The sequence below is a fragment of the Lupinus angustifolius genome, chromosome LG05, assembly GCF_001865875.1.
Source record: "Lupinus angustifolius cultivar Tanjil chromosome LG05, LupAngTanjil_v1.0, whole genome shotgun sequence".
Taxonomy (NCBI): Eukaryota; Viridiplantae; Streptophyta; class Magnoliopsida; order Fabales; family Fabaceae; genus Lupinus; species Lupinus angustifolius.
In genome coordinates, this window is record NC_032013.1 from 2,739,739 (window position 1) to 2,762,523 (window position 22,785).

At 33.1% G+C, this 22,785-nt stretch overlaps 3 protein-coding genes across 7 annotated transcripts; 2 read left to right on the forward strand and 1 right to left on the reverse strand.

Annotated features, from left to right (window-relative positions):
• On the forward strand, positions 39-5,110 carry LOC109346937. Its single transcript, XM_019586677.1, has 6 exons — positions 39-154; positions 203-272; positions 2,631-2,839; positions 4,142-4,270; positions 4,447-4,492; positions 5,070-5,110. The coding sequence occupies exons 3-6, from the start codon at positions 2,633-2,635 to the stop codon at positions 5,108-5,110; spliced, it is 423 nt and encodes a 140-aa protein (XP_019442222.1). The 5' UTR covers positions 39-154; positions 203-272; positions 2,631-2,632.
• LOC109347462 (probable cytokinin riboside 5'-monophosphate phosphoribohydrolase LOGL3) lies at positions 4,761-9,988 on the forward strand. Of its 5 annotated transcripts, XM_019587331.1 has the most exons (6): positions 4,772-4,870; positions 4,919-4,988; positions 7,347-7,555; positions 8,858-8,986; positions 9,163-9,347; positions 9,436-9,988. In XM_019587331.1, the coding sequence occupies exons 3-6, from the start codon at positions 7,349-7,351 to the stop codon at positions 9,827-9,829; spliced, it is 915 nt and encodes a 304-aa protein (XP_019442876.1). In that variant the 5' UTR covers positions 4,772-4,870; positions 4,919-4,988; positions 7,347-7,348; the 3' UTR covers positions 9,830-9,988. The 5 variants fall into 5 exon arrangements, with proteins under 5 accessions (XP_019442878.1, XP_019442877.1, XP_019442875.1 ...); XM_019587333.1 differs by having other exon boundaries at positions 4,761-4,988; positions 7,173-7,555; XM_019587332.1 differs by having other exon boundaries at positions 4,761-4,988; positions 7,176-7,555.
• On the reverse strand, positions 12,264-14,934 carry LOC109347464 (mitochondrial import inner membrane translocase subunit TIM22-2-like). Its single transcript, XM_019587335.1, has 5 exons — positions 14,665-14,934; positions 13,799-13,863; positions 13,608-13,680; positions 13,472-13,525; positions 12,264-12,791 (listed from the first exon to the last, which is right to left on the reverse strand). Exons 1-5 carry the CDS (start codon positions 14,861-14,863, stop codon positions 12,541-12,543), a joined length of 642 nt encoding a protein of 213 aa, XP_019442880.1. The 5' UTR covers positions 14,864-14,934; the 3' UTR covers positions 12,264-12,540.

Genomic DNA, 22,785 nt, shown 5'->3' on the forward strand with positions numbered 1-22,785 from the left:
TCCTTGATCAAGAATAAGATATCCAATATATCCAAACAGACCCAGATATGCGCCAACACCTTCTCAAACCCAAACCCGCTCCAGTCGCTCTCAAACCGATTAACTTTTAACCCAAACCCGGATCCATGTTTCCCATCCAAACAAACACTCTTGGTTGATCACAAACATCTCTTACGGAATCTTCGCTAATAGCTTATTGCGATTTGAAAACATAACCGCTATAAATTAGTGAACAAGAGATTCAGAGATTCACACCATTTCTTGGAATATTGGTTTGTATTACTGTTCATGGAACCTTGTAATTGGAATTATCTAACAATGTCAATATTTTGATGTAATTTGAACTCTTGCAGACTATGTGTTTGATGAAATGTTTAGATGGCTGAAATGTTAGCTTTAATGTGCTGATCGGATCATTTTTTATTTTCTTTCCTTGGATGTGATATTTACTATTTAGGTTTTTAGTAGTTCTATTATGCATGATGTTATGCTTGAACCATTGTTACACTGTTATTGTTGATGAAGTTACCTTTCCTTGGATGCTCCTGTTCTTTTCAATGGTTGAAGTTAACATGTTTTTGTTTTTGCCTGTTAGCTTTTGAAGGAAAATTTGTAGTTTTTTTATTCTTCAAGTAAATGAGATATATAATGTTTATAAAGTAGATAAGTAACGGCAAGGTAGATTTCATAAAAACCTACCACATTTCTCCTTTCGTTTTGAAAATTATAAATATCCGTCCGTTTCCTCCTAAACATACCCTTATATATAAGATTTATAGGTGATTTTTTTCTCGTGGAATTTGCTGGATTTTCTTTCTTTTTCTACAGCATGTTGCTAATGTTTGTGTTGTTTGATACTGAATAATCACATCGGTTAGTTAAGTTGCAAGATGTGAAATGTGATTGTCCAGATTCAAATGTTAACCTAGAAGTACACTATCTCCCCTTGTGTGGTTTGCTTGGGTTTGTGAGCTGCATTCATACTTTCAATTGGGAGTAAATAAATGTTGAATTAATGAAGAATGAGTAATTCATTTTAAATCACAAAGTTGATTCATATTATATAATCAAGCCTTAGGTGGTTCGGAGCCCCAATAGGGGGAGTAGATCAAATGGAAGTTAGTCCAATTCCTAGAGGAAGAGAGAGACCAAGAAAAATCATATGCGAAATGTTGATAAGATTTCACCCTGAGTATAAATGCTTCTGATTGTTCTGGAGTTTGAAAATACTAAAATGAAATCTTAGTAACCGAAAATGAAAAAAAGGAGAAGAATAATTGATAGGATTAAGAGGTGCCACACTCAAGCGAGTGATAAGCCAATGCGATCGCCACAGGAATTACCAATTCGTGATAAGATCAAGGGTTGGTTCACGAGAACCAAGAGAATCACTGTCTTCATTGGTATAAACCAAATTTCTAATTTTCTGAACTTAACCTTTTTTTGCCACATGAGTTCCAGGCTACCCATTTTATAGAAGGCAGCCATTGATTACAAAACAGAAAAGAAAACTAAAAGTGTATCTATTGATGTTGAGCCATGATGATTATCTCCACATATGATAATGGTTGATGACAAATTCTTAGTTAAATTTGTGTACCGATCAGCCACGTAAATGGTAGTTATTGGAGTTAATGGCTTTATTGAGGTGAAACTGAAACCGCTGAAAGGGGGAAGCGAAACAGAGTTTTTCTCGTCTGTCCCTGATCCATGGCTGTGGTGTGTACCAGACTCTGACCGTGGTTGCTTCTGTCATGATCAAAACAAAGCCAAAGTGTGGTCCACAGCCGTGGGTTATTCCACACTCTAGCCGTGGATGCTTCTGGCACCAAAAACACAAACTTGAACATCAGTACTTCAGGATCAAATATGAATCTTACGTTTTCAACCTTGGTTTTGTCAATTTCAGGCATGATGATGAGTAAAACAAGCCATAATCCTGCATTTCTTGGGGTAGGCCAATCTTCGTTGTTTAAATTGTGCGGTGCCCCCGTTCGACGCTTGTAATGCTAACTGTGATGCAGTCATAATGAATTTAATTTTTGCCTTCTGTTTCAACACAACTCTTGTTAATTTTATTTGGCTATGTTGTTAAGGTTGGAATAATGGATCTCATGTCTTTATTTTATGGATCCTGGTGTGTTAGGATATTTCCTAAGTTAATAGACCATGGTTTGCGCGGAATGAATCTCTTTGTTATTGCCTAAGGAAATGAAGCTCGATCATAATTCATAGCTTCTGCAATGATAGTTTTCTTAAATCATAATGCTGTTTAATTTTGGATTGTTAATGGATGAATTCGTACTTTGTCATGTTGCTCTGATTTCATATCTGTGGCATGCTGAGGTGTTTGATCAAATAGGTTCGCATATTTACCAGGTCTATGCTGCCTAGTCTAATTTAAATAGTTGTTGATTCATCTCCTTTTTGGGGCTTGAATTTTGTTCTCTTCCTAGCAGTAATAGCCCAACACCCAATTGAAGAAAATGGAAATGCGAGACATGTCTCTGTCTTCTATTCATTGTTTCCTTTTCCGACCATGAGAATATATTGTAGTTAGTGTTCAGAAGACACAAACCTTGGACTGTTTGTAACCTAGTGACCATCTTTGTCATCTTTGGATTCTCAAGGTATGGGATTCATGGTGGCAGCTTCATTGGGTTCCCATGTTGTGCCGAGAGGCACTCTTGAAACAAGAATAAAGTGCCAATTATTCTGCAATACCGAAAAGAATAGCATTGATTTCAAGTTCTCAAAGCATAAGGCCATTCAAAGAGGAATTTTTATAAGCAAGCAAGAACCAACCCCTGAGTTTGATGAGAGGAAGAGCCCAAATGAGGTAAGCACCTACTTAGCATTTACAATATTCGTTTGATACAGTTGTTGAAGTTAGTCCCTTTTGCCTATCTGTTTTTCTTGTGCATACATGTCATGGGAATTGGGGAAAGTGGAAACTCATTTTTGCCAGGCAAGTTTCAATATTTATTATGATGGGATGTTACAAATTAGTATTGTAGAATGTTATGGTGCTTTGCTAAGGATATTATTCATATTCTTTTGTTGTTATTGTTGTCGTGGATATTACAAACGTGTAGGTTTTATTACTGTTTGTGAGGTTTCAAAATTGGCTGGAGACCTTTTAGTAGCATCTAAAATTTGTGAAAGTGATAGCAGGGATCATTCTTGTGGTTCCTTTTATGTAAGTCACAAATGATAGTAGGTGGTGATTCTTGTGAAACTGATTCATAAACTTTAGCATTTTAATTTTGGTTATCTTGGACAATACTATCATTAACCATCAAAGAATAATATTTAATAGGATGACATGCACAAAGAATCCCATAGTTTCAATTATAGTGGGATCATGCTTACCTTTTTTTGGGTAAGCTTACATTTTATTCCCCTTCCTATTTTAAGAAAAATGGTATTTTAACAGAAATTTTCATTTTGTTCATAGAATGTTTAAATGTGAATTCCTTAATCCCTATACTGGTTTCTACTAAGATTATGTACAGTTTTGCAGCCTAAGACTCATTTCTACAACGATTCATATTGTTAGTGATCGAACTTATAATTTTCAATAGGATTTGAAATAGTTACTACAAGCACTTGCTAATTTACTGCCACAAAGTGTACTGGTTCTGAATTTGGTTTTCACTTTCATTTTGTATTTTTATTCTTTCCAATTCATGGTACTGCTGATGGAAAATATCATGGATAAACCACATTTGTGATAGTGGGGATCAACCATGTAACTTATATAAGATGTAATTCTTTTATCAACATTGTTGCAGAACCTAGGATACATTATATATCATGTTTCGACTGGTGAGTTGTGACAATATATTGTTGGCTTAATTAGTCTAGTGTCGCTGTTAGGATTGTTCCCTATAACTAGTGTAGCTCCTTGGTGCTTGATGCAGCTCTAAGAAGCAATAAGGATATAATAGCTCAAGCTTTTGGTGTAGATGTGCAATGATAGGCAGTAAATATCTAACATATATAGTTTCTCTAGAAAAGCACTTCATGCATGTGCAGGATTTTCTTCTACTCCACTAACTTATTCTTTCTTATCTAACTCAAATAATCCAGTATAACAAAGCCATTAAATGACATCACTTTTGGTTTTGTTATACTACAGGTAAGAGAAGAAATCAAACAGTGCTATGAACTCATAAACCGATTAGGGAGAGGAGTTTTATATTTGGGTTCTGCAAGGATGGGGCCAGACCATTCTCATTATGTGCAAGCACAAGAGCTGGCTAAAGAGGCAAGTAAACTCTTAACATATCTTTCGTCTGTTTTCTTGCTTACTTGCTCGTTGTTCATTCACATTCTTTTCTCAGTGAATAACATTGTTGTTTCTGGCATATATACAATTTTGGTAGTTGGAAGGATCGTCTTTAGAATTTGTGATTATATTTTTCTCTGTGTCTTGCTATGCAGATTGCGAACCTTTTGGACTGCACTACATCCATTGTACAAGATTTGCGTGAGATGAATAATTAATTTGTAAAATATTTAGTTCATTGATTTTATTCATTCATCCAGGTCATTAATTTCCCTCACAAATTAATTATTTTTAACATTTTCATGATCTCTTAAAAGAATACTTTAACTTACATTTAAGATCTTTTCATTACTAATTTTTTTTCTAATGATCAAATTGGTACTGGCACGCATAAAGGAGCTATGGATCATATTAGTACTAATAGATCCTTGATCAAGAATAAGATATCCAATATATCCAAACAGACCCAGATATGCGCCAACACCTTCTCAAACCCAAACCCGCTCCAGTCGCTCTCAAACCGATTAACTTTTAACCCAAACCCGGATCCATGTTTCCCATCCAAACAAACACTCTTGGTTGATCACAAACATCTCTTACGGAATCTTCGCTAATAGCTTATTGCGATTTGAAAACATAACCGCTATAAATTAGTGAACAAGAGATTCAGAGATTCACACCATTTCTTGGAATATTGGTTTGTATTACTGTTCATGGAACCTTGTAATTGGAATTATCTAACAATGTCAATATTTTGATGTAATTTGAACTCTTGCAGACTATGTGTTTGATGAAATGTTTAGATGGCTGAAATGTTAGCTTTAATGTGCTGATCGGATCATTTTTTATTTTCTTTCCTTGGATGTGATATTTACTATTTAGGTTTTTAGTAGTTCTATTATGCATGATGTTATGCTTGAACCATTGTTACACTGTTATTGTTGATGAAGTTACCTTTCCTTGGATGCTCCTGTTCTTTTCAATGGTTGAAGTTAACATGTTTTTGTTTTTGCCTGTTAGCTTTTGAAGGAAAATTTGTAGTTTTTTTATTCTTCAAGTAAATGAGATATATAATGTTTATAAAGTAGATAAGTAACGGCAAGGTAGATTTCATAAAAACCTACCACATTTCTCCTTTCGTTTTGAAAATTATAAATATCCGTCCGTTTCCTCCTAAACATACCCTTATATATAAGATTTATAGGTGATTTTTTTCTCGTGGAATTTGCTGGATTTTCTTTCTTTTTCTACAGCATGTTGCTAATGTTTGTGTTGTTTGATACTGAATAATCACATCGGTTAGTTAAGTTGCAAGATGTGAAATGTGATTGTCCAGATTCAAATGTTAACCTAGAAGTACACTATCTCCCCTTGTGTGGTTTGCTTGGGTTTGTGAGCTGCATTCATACTTTCAATTGGGAGTAAATAAATGTTGAATTAATGAAGAATGAGTAATTCATTTTAAATCACAAAGTTGATTCATATTATATAATCAAGCCTTAGGTGGTTCGGAGCCCCAATAGGGGGAGTAGATCAAATGGAAGTTAGTCCAATTCCTAGAGGAAGAGAGAGACCAAGAAAAATCATATGCGAAATGTTGATAAGATTTCACCCTGAGTATAAATGCTTCTGATTGTTCTGGAGTTTGAAAATACTAAAATGAAATCTTAGTAACCGAAAATGAAAAAAAGGAGAAGAATAATTGATAGGATTAAGAGGTGCCACACTCAAGCGAGTGATAAGCCAATGCGATCGCCACAGGAATTACCAATTCGTGATAAGATCAAGGGTTGGTTCACGAGAACCAAGAGAATCACTGTCTTCATTGGTATAAACCAAATTTCTAATTTTCTGAACTTAACCTTTTTTTGCCACATGAGTTCCAGGCTACCCATTTTATAGAAGGCAGCCATTGATTACAAAACAGAAAAGAAAACTAAAAGTGTATCTATTGATGTTGAGCCATGATGATTATCTCCACATATGATAATGGTTGATGACAAATTCTTAGTTAAATTTGTGTACCGATCAGCCACGTAAATGGTAGTTATTGGAGTTAATGGCTTTATTGAGGTGAAACTGAAACCGCTGAAAGGGGGAAGCGAAACAGAGTTTTTCTCGTCTGTCCCTGATCCATGGCTGTGGTGTGTACCAGACTCTGACCGTGGTTGCTTCTGTCATGATCAAAACAAAGCCAAAGTGTGGTCCACAGCCGTGGGTTATTCCACACTCTAGCCGTGGATGCTTCTGGCACCAAAAACACAAACTTGAACATCAGTACTTCAGGATCAAATATGAATCTTACGTTTTCAACCTTGGTTTTGTCAATTTCAGGCATGATGATGAGTAAAACAAGCCATAATCCTGCATTTCTTGGGGTAGGCCAATCTTCGTTGTTTAAATTGTGCGGTGCCCCCGTTCGACGCTTGTAATGCTAACTGTGATGCAGTCATAATGAATTTAATTTTTGCCTTCTGTTTCAACACAACTCTTGTTAATTTTATTTGGCTATGTTGTTAAGGTTGGAATAATGGATCTCATGTCTTTATTTTATGGATCCTGGTGTGTTAGGATATTTCCTAAGTTAATAGACCATGGTTTGCGCGGAATGAATCTCTTTGTTATTGCCTAAGGAAATGAAGCTCGATCATAATTCATAGCTTCTGCAATGATAGTTTTCTTAAATCATAATGCTGTTTAATTTTGGATTGTTAATGGATGAATTCGTACTTTGTCATGTTGCTCTGATTTCATATCTGTGGCATGCTGAGGTGTTTGATCAAATAGGTTCGCATATTTACCAGGTCTATGCTGCCTAGTCTAATTTAAATAGTTGTTGATTCATCTCCTTTTTGGGGCTTGAATTTTGTTCTCTTCCTAGCAGTAATAGCCCAACACCCAATTGAAGAAAATGGAAATGCGAGACATGTCTCTGTCTTCTATTCATTGTTTCCTTTTCCGACCATGAGAATATATTGTAGTTAGTGTTCAGAAGACACAAACCTTGGACTGTTTGTAACCTAGTGACCATCTTTGTCATCTTTGGATTCTCAAGGTATGGGATTCATGGTGGCAGCTTCATTGGGTTCCCATGTTGTGCCGAGAGGCACTCTTGAAACAAGAATAAAGTGCCAATTATTCTGCAATACCGAAAAGAATAGCATTGATTTCAAGTTCTCAAAGCATAAGGCCATTCAAAGAGGAATTTTTATAAGCAAGCAAGAACCAACCCCTGAGTTTGATGAGAGGAAGAGCCCAAATGAGGTAAGCACCTACTTAGCATTTACAATATTCGTTTGATACAGTTGTTGAAGTTAGTCCCTTTTGCCTATCTGTTTTTCTTGTGCATACATGTCATGGGAATTGGGGAAAGTGGAAACTCATTTTTGCCAGGCAAGTTTCAATATTTATTATGATGGGATGTTACAAATTAGTATTGTAGAATGTTATGGTGCTTTGCTAAGGATATTATTCATATTCTTTTGTTGTTATTGTTGTCGTGGATATTACAAACGTGTAGGTTTTATTACTGTTTGTGAGGTTTCAAAATTGGCTGGAGACCTTTTAGTAGCATCTAAAATTTGTGAAAGTGATAGCAGGGATCATTCTTGTGGTTCCTTTTATGTAAGTCACAAATGATAGTAGGTGGTGATTCTTGTGAAACTGATTCATAAACTTTAGCATTTTAATTTTGGTTATCTTGGACAATACTATCATTAACCATCAAAGAATAATATTTAATAGGATGACATGCACAAAGAATCCCATAGTTTCAATTATAGTGGGATCATGCTTACCTTTTTTTGGGTAAGCTTACATTTTATTCCCCTTCCTATTTTAAGAAAAATGGTATTTTAACAGAAATTTTCATTTTGTTCATAGAATGTTTAAATGTGAATTCCTTAATCCCTATACTGGTTTCTACTAAGATTATGTACAGTTTTGCAGCCTAAGACTCATTTCTACAACGATTCATATTGTTAGTGATCGAACTTATAATTTTCAATAGGATTTGAAATAGTTACTACAAGCACTTGCTAATTTACTGCCACAAAGTGTACTGGTTCTGAATTTGGTTTTCACTTTCATTTTGTATTTTTATTCTTTCCAATTCATGGTACTGCTGATGGAAAATATCATGGATAAACCACATTTGTGATAGTGGGGATCAACCATGTAACTTATATAAGATGTAATTCTTTTATCAACATTGTTGCAGAACCTAGGATACATTATATATCATGTTTCGACTGGTGAGTTGTGACAATATATTGTTGGCTTAATTAGTCTAGTGTCGCTGTTAGGATTGTTCCCTATAACTAGTGTAGCTCCTTGGTGCTTGATGCAGCTCTAAGAAGCAATAAGGATATAATAGCTCAAGCTTTTGGTGTAGATGTGCAATGATAGGCAGTAAATATCTAACATATATAGTTTCTCTAGAAAAGCACTTCATGCATGTGCAGGATTTTCTTCTACTCCACTAACTTATTCTTTCTTATCTAACTCAAATAATCCAGTATAACAAAGCCATTAAATGACATCACTTTTGGTTTTGTTATACTACAGGTAAGAGAAGAAATCAAACAGTGCTATGAACTCATAAACCGATTAGGGAGAGGAGTTTTATATTTGGGTTCTGCAAGGATGGGGCCAGACCATTCTCATTATGTGCAAGCACAAGAGCTGGCTAAAGAGGCAAGTAAACTCTTAACATATCTTTCGTCTGTTTTCTTGCTTACTTGCTCGTTGTTCATTCACATTCTTTTCTCAGTGAATAACATTGTTGTTTCTGGCATATATACAATTTTGGTAGTTGGAAGGATCGTCTTTAGAATTTGTGATTATATTTTTCTCTGTGTCTTGCTATGCAGATTGCGAACCTTTTGGACTGCACTACATGGTCAGGGGCTGGACCAGGACTAATGGATGCTGTTACTCAAGGTGCTCTGCTAGCAGGAAAACCGGTTGGTGGGTTCAAGATAGGAAAAGAAGCCGGGGAATGGAAATCATCCAACTACCATCCATACTTACCAACAGAAAGTTACTTTACTTGCAGGTAATGTACCACCAAGGCCTGATTTCTTATTCTATGGATTTTTACTGAAATCGGGTGCTTACTGTTGAGTTTCGACATTCGACTTCAGGTTTTTCTCTGCAAGAAAGCATGGGCTGGTGGATACCGTAGTGAGGAACAACTCATTTGATAAGACTGCTGTTGTTGCTCTTCCTGGTGGGATTGGGACTCTAGATGAGGTGTTTGAGATACTAGCATTAATTCAGCTCGAACGGATTGGATCGAAGCTTCCTGTTCCATTCATGTTGATGAACTATGATTCATTTTATTCAAAGTTGCTTGAATTTTTAAATGTTTGTGAGGAATGGGGTACTGTTTCTGAAGGAGAGGTTGCACCATTGTGGAAGGTTTGTAACAGCAACTCAGAAGCCTTGGCTTACCTTGAAGATTTCTACTGCATTTCTTCCAGTGACACAAGTAAGAATACAGCTAAATTATATAACACACATGAATTACCATCATGATTGGAATTTTTTAATTTATGAGTACTTTGAATTCTTCTGTGTCAACATATAGCTTGAATTGTAAAATATTCTGTAAAATTTTCAATTTGTTGTCTTTAAACATGTGAGAATAAAGTGCTAATGAGATGCATAAATGACAATTTGTTGTCTTACTATTCATCTGTAGTCTGCTAATGTGATTTTGGTAAATTGGAAAAAGTAAATGAGTTCTCTTGCACTTTGGGTTTGTTTTCAAACTTCCGTTATTTTTGTCATTTATCATTGTCGTTACTTAGTGGCCATGAAAGTCACGGCCTCACTGGAAATAGCTTCTTCACTTGCAGAGATAAAGCTACGTACATCTACCCATATCTCACTAGGTAGGAGCTTAAGCACCGAGTCGCACTTTTTGGGCATTTTATATTATTTGAAGGGGTTGCATTGATAATCCATTAATTTTAAACCATTGGATAGAAGTTGAGTGTGAGCTCGTGAATTTCGTCGGTAGAGTTTTGTTTGGATACTATAAAAGTTGTTTGAAAATATGTTATGTAATAAAACTGCGAAGTAAATCTTTCTAATGTAAAGCAATACATTATAAAACATTATAGTATTTTAAGAATATTTGAATATAAAAATAAAATACACTATTTAATTTAAGAAGCACAAAAAAGAGAAAACAAGCATGGCACACAATACTCCTAATCCAGAAAGATTGTTATTTTTTTATTGAAATGAAATTATGATTTAAAAAATAGTTTTGGTTCATACAGTTTTACTTACTCGATTTAAAATTTGGTTCATACACTTTTACTCGATTATAATTATATCGTTATAGTTTTAAAGTTTTTAATTGAGTTCTTGTATTTTAAATTTTAAGGCATTCAAAAATGTAAAGAAATAAATTTAATTTTACAAATAATATGAATTCAACATACATCTACACCTAGAATTGGAAAATTCAACGTGGGAAGTTAGGTTTGTTTTCTGCTCCCTAATAACTACATATATGAAATGTTAGGAACACACATTTTTATGTTTTCTAACTGCCTCAATTGGTTAGCAAAGACATCTTATAATTTCTTCTGTTTTTATATCACACTTTAAAGAGAGTAGATTAAAGTGAAATAAAAAATAGCATATTAAAAGATAGGGAATCCGTTTACACATCTTAGCCACCAATTCTAGGAAAATTCAATAGTTTAAATCTACTTACTAATTCAAACAATTGAATTTCCTTACAATTGATGACCAAAATATAAAGTAAATTTTTTAAACTTATTCTTGGTGGAAATTGATTTTCGCTAATAATTTAATCTATGAAGGATTATATTACTTTTATTCTTCAATTGAGGAGGGATGTGGTAATGTTCACTGCATGCAATTAAGCATTCAGGCTTTATCTAATTCTAAGTAATTTTTATGACTTTAGATCCATTTTTATTCTATACATGTTTTCTTTGTTTAATGTTAAGTTTGTTTTTAGTTATAAGGTGAGACTAATTGGAAATTGTCTATTCACACTCTTAGAGTCTTACCTAACCACTAATATTTTCAGTTTTTTATTTTACTTTATAAAATTATGATTAATAAATGGGGTAGGGAGAGGAAATCAAAAAAAACCTATTTCAATTTCAGAATGGAGACCAAGAATAATCATAGGTAGAATGATTAAGAAATACTTAGATGAGAGATCAATATTTTGTAGATGAACATCTATGTAGCCGATTCCACCTAGTGGGATAAATGTTTGATTGTTATTGTTGTAATTATAAGTGGTAAATGAGGAATTTGAATAGAGTATCAATAGTGTCACCAAAACTTGAAAGTAATGTTAGATCCAAAGATATTGTATGAGAATTCATTCATTATAAAAATTGAAGTTTCCTAATGTCCTATAATCATATTTTGCTCTGAATTGGCAGGTAATAGAATTTTGGTGCTTGAAAATTCAGATTCACCAAGCAGCTTTGCATAACATTGATGTACAAGTAATTATAGCCATATGCTTTGATTGGATTTGTATGTGATGTATGAACTAGCATGTTATGAAACCTCCATTATAAATTCTTCATCCACTCTGTCCCTTCTCTAATCTCTACCCAAACCCCAACTCATACCTTACCTGGTCCACCAAACCTCCATTGACAGTGATGACATTATCCCAACAAAATCACTGGTGCCGCAATAGAACACCACGACCGTAACAACATCGCCTCTAACCGTGAGGACATCATAATAGTGCAAAACAAGTACTCATCATAATCAGCACAATGGCTGCAAGTTTTACTTCAACGGGCCCAGAAGGGAGAAGAACACGAAAAGCAAATATGAAGCTTAGCTGTTAACTATAATTTCATAATTTTATAGAAACGATGTTTCGATTAATTTGCAGATCTTCGAGAACAAAACCCAATTTTATGAAGGGTGTCTTTCAAACTCGAATTGCTGCAAGTAATACTAATCCATTTAGGTTGACATATTCATGAAACATGCTCAATCTATTATTACAGGTTTGGCCTTCAAACAAATCACCAATAAAGAAAATGACAGAACAAAGATGTCAGATTTGAAACTCAGTCAGCATGTAAGCAAGCCATGTCTTTGGTACAATGTTTTGCCGCCCCTAATGTGCTAAGTACATCAAAAAGAAGTTTTGAAAAACAAGGTAAAATAAAGGCAAAAGTTCCCTATCTCTACATAATGCAAGAAAAACATCACACCCTAGTTTCTCAATGAGATGTAGGAAAAGTTCCCTTGCTGCGATTTTTCAAAGACTCGTAAAAAAAGGAGAAGGCTCCTTTCATTTCATCCGGAAGAGGGAGTTGAAGGGGAATTGCCAAGGGAGGACATGCATTGTTCTCCATACTTGCTTTCCTGAAAACGGAATGAGCAAGTGCTGGCTGTGGCTTGTTTAGCCCTTCAACGATTAAAGAAAATGCCCCAAAAGTAAGACAGTTCTGCAGAAGAGCTTGTGGTGCACCTGGAGAATCCTAGAGGAGATGAGTGACAATAAAAAACAAACAGAAATTGCTAAATGTGAAATTTAAATATGTCGAGAGAGAAAGCGTGAAGAGGGGGGTGGAAAATAAACAGGAAGTGGAGTTGAGAGAAAGAGGGGCTGTAGCCTGTAGCCTGTCAGGAGCATTTTATAGGTAGTGAGTGGAAAGAATAAAAGAAGAAAGCAATTACCAATGAGAACTTACCTTCTGCTAGCGAGTTTGTTTTGGAGGGTAATAGAAGGGAAAGGTTTGGGAGCCATGAAATACACTTATGAGATGGTTCTCAAGCCTTCCCTTTCCCTTCCTTATCCTACAAAAGTCAACTCGAAACATATCCTTAGGAGTTAGGAAGCTACGGAAATGAACATGAGAATAAATGGGGGGTGATTTAATCATATGTTTTTGCTAGTATGGGGTGGCTTGGACCATTGTGAAGGAATAGCATCTTGTTTTTTATATTTCTTCTTCTACTGTTAATTCTGTTTCTACATTTTCTGTTTGCTATCACTGAAATTTGAGCTTTTAGTCCCCAGGAATTCCAAGCATTTTTCATAGTTAATACCATGCTCTATCATATCATTATCTTCCTTTCTAGCCAATAAGGTGGTTGTTGGGCTTCGAAGCAAGGGTAATTAATCAAATGGACAAAGAAAATTGATACCTGGAAAACTTAGAGCAAGACCAGTGCAACATCCAGCCACCCCAGCATTAATGACTACAGGTGCAAAAGTAATCACAATATCAGCGAAAAATCATTATGAAGCAGCTGTATCATTTTATTTTGAAAGATTTTATACCATCATTCTTTCCTCTAAGTCTCGTCAAGATGCATACAACCAAACTATGAACTCCAGACAAAACTGCAAATGTCTGGTGAGGTATAGACAATAAAATGTTCTTTAGTTGAAAAGTAAGAAATGTACACAAATATAAATTGAGTACACAGCCAATAGGAGAAAAACTACTGAGATCTCTGACTCCAATGTACCTTTGCATGAGACCCAGCTTCTACAAAGGATCCTTTAAAGCCTTTCTTCTTAAACAATCCAGACCCTGAAGCACACATTAAATGCACACTTGAGCAAGACCAGAAAAAATGGCTTACTATTTAACTCAAGTTAAAATTTCTCAAGGATATAATCATCTGTCAGCATTTTTAGGCAAACTAGATACATGAATATACCCATATTAAAGGTTAAAAATTAGCTCAAAAATGCAATTATCTAGTTATTTGCCTGGAAATTATTACATAAAAAGGCAGACGTTCAACCCAGTGGGGAATGAGGAGGGTTTATGCAGTCTTACCCTTACAAGTGAAAAGATTGTTTCCCGAAGTTCAAAACATGACGACCTCCATGTCACAAAATTGTTGTGCCGAGTCTTATCCTCCCAGGAAATTATTACATAAATAAAATAATAAATAATATTACACTAACTTCTTTCTACCTTCACTCAAAACCCATAAAGGCTAAAAGATGAAATTCTTTCCAAACATAACCCTCCATTTCTTTTCCTCCTTCAATATTGTTCTTAAGAACGGAATCTAAATCAAATTACACAAAATTCTACTCATTCAAAACAGAATCACCAAAAATCTCATGCAAGCATATTACAATTAAATCCTCACATAACAAACAACACATTATTCACCATATTTCACTAAGGAAATTACATCAAACAAATTATTACTACCCAGAAACCTTCTCTGACACCTAACTTAATCATATTCATCAAACACAAACACAAACAGTTCATACTCCCTAACATCAAAAGTTTCAGTTAACAACAATTAGGGTTAATTAACATCAATTTAACATTCGCAACTGAATAAAGAGATAGAGAGAGGGGGGAGACCGTAGCCGAAGATAGAACCCATAAAGGCGCCGCCGGCAGAATCTCCGGCGAAGCGGAGGAGGCAAACGGCGGGAGAAGTAGAGGAAGAAGAGGGAACAACGGCGTTTGAAGAATTGGGAGGAGAGATGACGTCAGCAACAGAGTTAACTGTCGAGTCGGAACTGAACTCGGAGTGAGAATCGGTCTTCGGAGAATCCATAGGTTTTGACGGTTCAACCACTCACGCCCGAACGGTCTTGTTGGTTAAGGGCCAATACTCACCTTCTTCCTTTTATAAATTTCTATGTATAAAGTATCAAGTAAATGTGATAAAATTATCTTTTCCTCTCACTAATATTGTGTTCTATTTAATTATTTTATATAAAAATATTTTTAAAATTTGAAAAAAAAAATTAATTTGAATAGTTAGGAAAAAATAGTTTATCTTATATTACGGGTAGATAATTTATTCTCATCTTAAAATTTAAAACTTAAATTTTAAGGTCGACCAAGGATAATCTTAGTGTAGTGTAGTGCACACATTAAGATTTATTAAATCTTATGTATACTAAATGACTAAGATTTTGATTTCTATTAACAACGTTGATTGATTGTTGGGAGAAATAATCATGCATGTAATAGACTTCCTTACTATAAAATGAGGAATATATTGGTTATACCAAAAACATTATTATGCTCATAATAATATTTAATACAATAAAATTAAGCACAAAATTAAAAATTAAATTGATATAAGATGAAAATTTATGAGATTAAAAAGGATATTTTGGTGATGTCTTTTGTTCTAAAGGATATTTTGGCGATGTCTTTTGTTCTTGATAGCATTTTCCTTTCTCATTGGTTCGATGTCCTATTAATGTCAAGGTCTTTTTCAATGGGCTTTTATAGTAGTAGACTCAGCCCAAGTATTATTATGAGACTATATTCGTTGTCTCACTTTTTATACTATTCTATGCATCATTAATTCTAATTGATTGAAAAAATTATTTAAGTGAAAGTTATAATTATTAAATATTTTTTGGTCAATCACATATCATATTACATAGAGTTGCACAAAGTTGTAGGACAACAAATATGCTTTCCATTATCATACACATAAACTTAATAATGGTGGAAGATGCTTTTGTTTTTTTGTTTGTATTCAAACCCCACATCATAATTGTTGATTCACAAGTTCCTTTGGAGCTGGTCCTACAATAATCGGCAGAAAGGTAAGATGAATATTTAGACACAATTTCCTTATATTTGATAGTGGATTTCAATGGTTGGTTTGTTGAAATGTGAGCTGGTCTTACAATAATGGGCAAAAATTGATTTTTAAATTATTTTAAATTATTTTTTTAATAGGTGATTTTAAAAAAACTTTGCATGTGTGATACTTTGGTAGGTGATTTTTTTTAATATTTTTTAAAAGATGGTTTTTAAATTGATTGCCATGATTTTTTATATTGTAACTTTGGTATCTTTTCTCAAAAAAAAAATTACTTTGCATGTGTGATAAAAACTATTGTGCATAGGTTTGTGGTTGGTTTATCACTTTATCTAGTTATTTTTAGAATTTTATTTTTTATAATTGTATATGTTAGAGATGCATATATGTGATGTTTGTCGTTATGATTCAGGTTTGCCATGCATATACAATCACACACAACAAGTATATGAGGGATAATGTTTAATACATTACAAGTATATGAAGAGCAATGCTTATGCATGGCAAGTACATTAGGTGGCAACTACTCAAAATTTATAATATTTTGCTTTGAAATAAGTTATTTTCGTAGACTATACTATTGTGGCATACTTATATAACCAGCATTGGTACACAACATTTGGTTGAGCTTATTTTTTTGGGTAGGTTATGTTTATTTTTTTGAAAAATAAGTTGAAAATATTGTTTGGCAATTAAAAGAAATTATAAACTCAGATTTTTTGAAAAAATAAGTAAAAAGTATAAGCTCCAAAATCATGCGTTGATTTATTTTTTGTTACCTTATTTTTTTTCCAATTTTTTCACTTCTCATTTTACCTAATCATAACTTTATCTCTCTCACCACTTCCATCAAACACTATAACTCTTTACAACATCACCACAAGCTCCATAACTCTCATTTTCCTCCATCTTTTTGTCACTGACAAACTATATTACTCCTCATAACTCTCCTTTTGCTTCCTCTCTATCACCACCTACCTCCATAACTCCTCATAACTTCCTACAACTCATTTTCCTCCCTCTCTATTATCTTATGAAACAACAATCTCACTCACATCCATCTCCTCATCCTTGCATCTTCATATAAGAATCAATATCTCGTAATACTCTTTTTGTTTTGTGATATTATTTTGATTTCTCTATTTCTCAGTGTTTCTTAATTTCTCACTTTCTTTATTTCGAAATTCTGGCACCTCCATTGTTTCTTTATTTCTCCCATCATATTTTATTTTCTTACTATTTCTTTATTTCTCAATGTTTTTTTGTTTTGTTTCTCAATCGAGGATTGAGTGACATATTGCTTTGATTTAAAAATTTCATACAAGCGTTGAATGTAGGGATTGTTAGAGCATATCCTTGAAGACCTTCCATTTTCATTTTCTCAACATTTTGGACTCTCGCTCAAGCTAGAGATTCTCGCTTGAGTGAGCAAGGCAACTGTTTTAATTAGTAGATATGCCTCGCTTGGGCGACAGGTGTCGCCTGGGCGAGAAACCCACAGAGATTTTGGCCTTCAATCTTGGAATTGTCGCTTGAGTGTCAGCCTCTCGCTCAGGCGAGAGGCAGACTTGGGCTTGGGCAACCCTCTCGCTTGGGCAGGGATCCATAGCTTATTTTCCGCAAATTCCTTCAATTAGTAGATGTGCCTCTCACTTGGGCAATGATCCATAGCTTATTTTCCGCAAATTCCTTTAATTAGTAGATGTGCCTCGCTTGGGCGACATGTGTCACCTGGGCGAAAAACCCGCTGAGATTTTGGCCTTCAATCTTGGAATTGTAACTTGAGCACCAACCTTTCGCTCAGGCGAGAGGCAGACTTGGGCTTGGGCGACCCTCTCGCTCGGGTAGGGATCCATAACTTATTTTCCACAAATTCCTTCAATTTCCATCTTTTTCAATCTTCATTATAAATATGAGTTGATTAGTTTTGAAGTATATAGTTGTCTAAGTTTTAACAAGTTTTAATTTGATGAAAAGATAGGATGAAAAATGTTCAAGAGAAAAATAAGTCATCAATGGATCATTCCTCTAATAAAGGAGAAAGAAAATCAGCAAAATGAGAAAATATTATTATTGAGCATTTAATATAACCCAAAGTATTTCAATAATGTTCATGGATTCAATATAACCCAAAGTATTTGAATTTCAAAAATTGCATTGGTGCAATTGATGGAACTCAAGTTCCTTGTGTAGTGCCTCAAACTAAACATGCAAAATATATAGGCATAAAGGGGTACATACGTCAGAATGTCATGGTCGTGTGATTGGATATGTGCTTCACATTTGTATTGGCGGGATGGGAAGGGAGAGCACATGATGCTAGAATTTTTTATAAAACACTATGTGATAGAAGCTTAAAATTTCCACATCTTCCCAATGGTTTGATAATTAATTTCCTTCAATAGTTTCATTTTAATTAATATTATTTGTAATCCAACTAATATCATTGAGTTCTAATTCTCTTCACATTTTTTAATTGTTTGTCAGGTAAATATTATTTGGTAGATGTTGGTTATCTAACACCCCCTAGATACTTAGGGTCATATAAATGTGAGTGATATCATATTCTTGAATTCAAGTGAGCTACTGGATTTAAAAGTCAGAATGAAATCTTCAACTATCATCACTCTAGCTTAAGGAACACCATAGAAAGAAATTCGGTGTTCGGAAGAATAGATTTGTAATTTTGCGTCGCATGCTCAAATTTAAATATTCTACTCATGTCCAACTAGTTATTGCTACAATGGCAATACATAATTTTATTAGGCAAAATAGTATCTCAGATCCCAAGTTTAACATTATGGATGATCATGATGGTGATATACCAATGTTGATGATAATGCTACCAATGATGATGGTGATCTTGCTAAACACATGGATAATATATATTATGAGTACATGTATCTTGTTCGAGATTCAATTAGGGATGACATTATTAAAACTTTTGTAAGAAACTTGACATTTGTATATTATTTATTTTGTCAATTGTGTAATTCAAGTTTAACAATTTCTATTTCTTTATGTATCAGGTTGTTTTTTAATATTGATATTGGTTCTTATATTGTATTTTATTTTAATATATTGTTTAACCTTTGTTATGCAATATTAAAAATTTTAAAAAATTATAGTAAAAATATATATGATAGTAAATATTAAAAAATGTATATTTAAATAGTGTAAAAACAAACAAAATAATCATAACATAAACAAATAACCCTATACCATTTTTGTAATTTACTATGTAAAAAATAAATTTTTTACCTTACCCAAATAAAATAGATTAGTTTATATTCAGTTTTCTGCTAAGGTTCACAATTTATAATCTTATTGTTTATAAACTGAAATTATAAACTTAATTTGTACCAAACGCATGCTAAAGAGTATACTATGTGAGTTAACACTGTGACACACTTTACTTGCTATACTTTTTTATATTTTGATCTAGGACACTTATCATATAAAAAAATTAACTAAATAAACTCATTTACTTTTATTAAAATACATAAATAAACAAGTCTAATTACTAAATTGGCTCGTTTAGATTTTGATCTACTAATTAAATTGACACTTATCATATTTTTAAAAAGTAAAAAATAATTAATTAAATAAACTCATTTACTTTTATTAAAATACATAAATAAACAAACTTTTTAGAGTTTCTTTTTCTCTTTCTTTCTTATCTATGTTAGTTTTTGTTTGCTGCCATCATGTGTTTCTCCCAACTACCTACTCTTTTTCTTTCTCTCATATCTATGTTTTTGTTAGGGCTATCAACCTTCATCTCACATGTGGTAGGAGTTACAGAGTTGGAGTTATGACAACTTGAAGCCCGAGAATGAGGAAGATGACACCTTCAATGGTGGCTCACTTGGGACTGAAGTATCAAAACATAAATCAAGATGTATTGGTTAGAAAAAGCATTGTGAATAAGTAATCACGAACCAATTCAAGATCCCCAAGCCAAACCAGTGAATCTAGTTTCTATGCTTTTGCATTCCTAAAAATTAAAAACAAAAGACAAAAATTCATAGCAACAATAGTTGGAGTAACGACTCTATTTGCAGTATGCATCTGGTCTCATTGTTACATGTATCGGACGTGAATGTTATGTAGGCGACAAATCTAAAGGTTATGGAGACGACAACTCTATTTGAATTCGTCAAGGTTGACTAGGTCTGGAGGTGATAATGACTCGGTTTGAGTTTTGCAGCATCGTCGACTTCGTCTAGTGCAACAACGAAGGAAAACTCATCTATGTGACACTGCCCGAATCTTGGCTATGACTCGGTTTTGATGTCATAGTTGGGAATTTGTACGAAGACTTCCATGATTGCAGAAGGAGAAAAAATTATGAATTAGATGAGCTTGGAGAATTTAGGTGTGGGGTTAAGAATTTTGTTATTTTTTTAATTATAATTAATGTTGTTTACTAAAATAATCATAAGGGGATTCATTTACTCTAAGAATAAGTTTAAAAAAACTTATTCCATATCTTAGTTATTCATTCTAGAGAAATTTAATAGTTTAGATTTATTAACTAATTCATAACATTGGATTTCTCTAGAGTGAATTGCTAAAATATAGAGTAGGGTTTTTAAACTTACTAGAATGAATGACTAAAATGTGAAGTAAATTTTTTAAACTTGCTCATGGAGTAAGTGGATCTTGTCTATATATATATATATAATAGAACGATTGTAGCTTAGTTAAGAATAAAAGGATACAAAAGAAAGATAATGTAATCAAGTCCCCATTCTATAAACTAGTGAAAATATATTTTAAAATATATCCTTAATCATTTTTAGCTTAATCCATAAAAGTTAGTTATCTTTAATTGAATTAACAATAGAGGAAGAAGCACAATGTTTTTTCATGGAGGTAGATATGATTATCTTTAGTAAAAAATTTAGTAAGTGTAATATAAGCACCAATAGTGTAAAGATTTTTATACATTACTGTATCATTTATCATTAATTTGAATTACTTTTTTTAAAGAGTCAATAATGATTAAATATGAATGAGAGATGATGTGGTAACAAAATATAAGGCATACATTTTTTCTCAAATTTAATTAATCCATTTGTTCTTTGTCATTGGCTATTTACTACGATTTTTTTGTTTTTATTTACTTGTGGTATCCAAGGTAGTATTAAAAGCTATTTTTCTTTGTATTTTTATTATTTCCTTATTACTTAAACATAATTAAAATAAAATTGGATTATAATGGTTTAAAGTTACAATGCATTAATAAGTTAGATGTTTATTGTTCCCAAGAATAGTTTCATATTGAAATGTAATACATGTAAATTGAAAATTGTGATGAAAAATGTTGATAAGAGAAAGACTTATATGGAGACACATGTATATAGAAATAACTAATAAATTTTTGACAATACATTAAAAGTTTAATTTTAATTAAATTTAGTTATAAAAGATTCTATGTTTGGAGGTTGCTATGGCATCTAAGAATTCCTGAGATGGTGAAACTGATGTTATGGTTGGGGTTTCATGAGGTTTTACCATCCAATGATCTTCGTCACAAAAGGAATATAACCACAAATTCTATTTATACGACATGTCAAACAGGTGTTGAGGATCTTTTGCATATATTCATGGACTGTACGAACTCCTCTTTATTATGGTCGAAACTAGGGTGGACTTCTTCATCCTTTTGGGCGACTCGGTCCTTCCAATGTTGGATTTTGGAGAATTATAAGCATCACAATGGGTTGCTCTTCTTGGTTAGTGTCTGATGGACATGGAGATGCAGGAATAACTCCATTCTTGGAGATTGCCATTGGGATATCAATCTAGTTGCTCATTATACTAACTTTTGGGAGTGGCTCCATGTGAGGACGAATGTTGACATAGAAGTTGACCCACCCATCATTCATTATTGTTGCCATTGGGCTAGTATGTTCAAACTCAATGTCGATGGTAATCGTATAAGTGGTTCCAACATAATAGGAGGTGGTTATCAAAGTTTTTAGCCAACTTCGGAGAGAGGGTTCTTCTATATTACCAAAATTGTTGCCTATGGAACGGAGATTAGAAATGGCTTGAAACTTGGGTTTGAAGAAAATTATTGTGGAAAGTGATTGTCTTGAAAGTGTTTAGTCTTTGAGAGATTTCAAATCCACATTAACCACATCAAGAGTGTTGTCTCTAATGTATGCACATGGATGTCTGGCGACTAGGTCGTGGAGATTAAGTTTGTTGTTAGTTAGGTTAATAAGGTGGCAGACTTCATGATCAAACTAGGTTCTTACTCATTTGCTCAGTGCTAAATCTAGACTTTTTCAATTGATTGTCGGCCTTATCCTCACTTAGATCTTTCTCTTATATCTTAGCTTTTTTGTTTCCTCTTTACCAAAAAAATCACATTAGGAGAAAATTTGTATGAAGTTGTGTTGTTAAAGATTGCATGTTTCAAAATAATATACATGAATAATATATAAGATTCTTACTATATCTTTAAAATTAAATACATCATTATCACTAATCATAAATTTTATATAAAAAAAATCTGTATATTTACATAACTTTAATTTATGTCTTTAATTTATAAGGATTAGTTTATTGAATTAAAAAGGTTGGTTGGAAAGAAAACGAAAACAATCGCATATTAATTTGTTTTTACAAAAAAACAAAATAATAATAAATCTTGATATTGATGATTCACACCTGCATAGAAGATTAGTGTAATCTTTAAAAACATGAAAAGAAAAATATGAGTATAATTTACTCTTAAGTAATTATACATTAGCTAGAATAAATTGATCATTTATAAATTTTCATATAGAATTTGGTTATGAAATTATTATTTTTCTTTATTTAATTAATATCTCCTTAAAATTTTTGATACATTTTTTAACGAATCAAAATAAGTTTTTTAAAATTTATTATGTATT

Excerpts from the sequence above, each read along its gene's own strand:
- LOC109346937 (XM_019586677.1), top strand. The coding sequence starts at position 2,633 with ATGGGATTCATGGTGGCAGCTTCATTGGGTTCCCATGTTGTGCCGAGA. Across the intron at positions 2,840-4,141 it reads AGAGGAAGAGCCCAAATGAG|GTAAGAGAAGAAATCAAACA; the intron begins GTAAGCACCTAC and ends GTTATACTACAG. Across the intron at positions 4,493-5,069 it reads ATCCATTGTACAAGATTTGC|ACTATGTGTTTGATGAAATG; the intron begins GTGAGATGAATA and ends GAACTCTTGCAG.
- LOC109347462 (XM_019587333.1), top strand. The coding sequence starts at position 7,349 with ATGGGATTCATGGTGGCAGCTTCATTGGGTTCCCATGTTGTGCCGAGA. Across the intron at positions 8,987-9,162 it reads CACAAGAGCTGGCTAAAGAG|ATTGCGAACCTTTTGGACTG; the intron begins GCAAGTAAACTC and ends CTTGCTATGCAG. Across the intron at positions 9,348-9,435 it reads GAAAGTTACTTTACTTGCAG|GTTTTTCTCTGCAAGAAAGC; the intron begins GTAATGTACCAC and ends ATTCGACTTCAG.
- LOC109347464 (XM_019587335.1), bottom strand. The coding sequence starts at position 14,863 with ATGGATTCTCCGAAGACCGATTCTCACTCCGAGTTCAGTTCCGACTCG. Across the intron at positions 13,526-13,607 it reads ACTTAGAGGAAAGAATGATG|TCATTAATGCTGGGGTGGCT; the intron begins GTATAAAATCTT and ends TTGCACCTGTAG. Across the intron at positions 12,792-13,471 it reads TCTTGCTCTAAGTTTTCCAG|GTGCACCACAAGCTCTTCTG; the intron begins GTATCAATTTTC and ends AGGATTCTCCAG.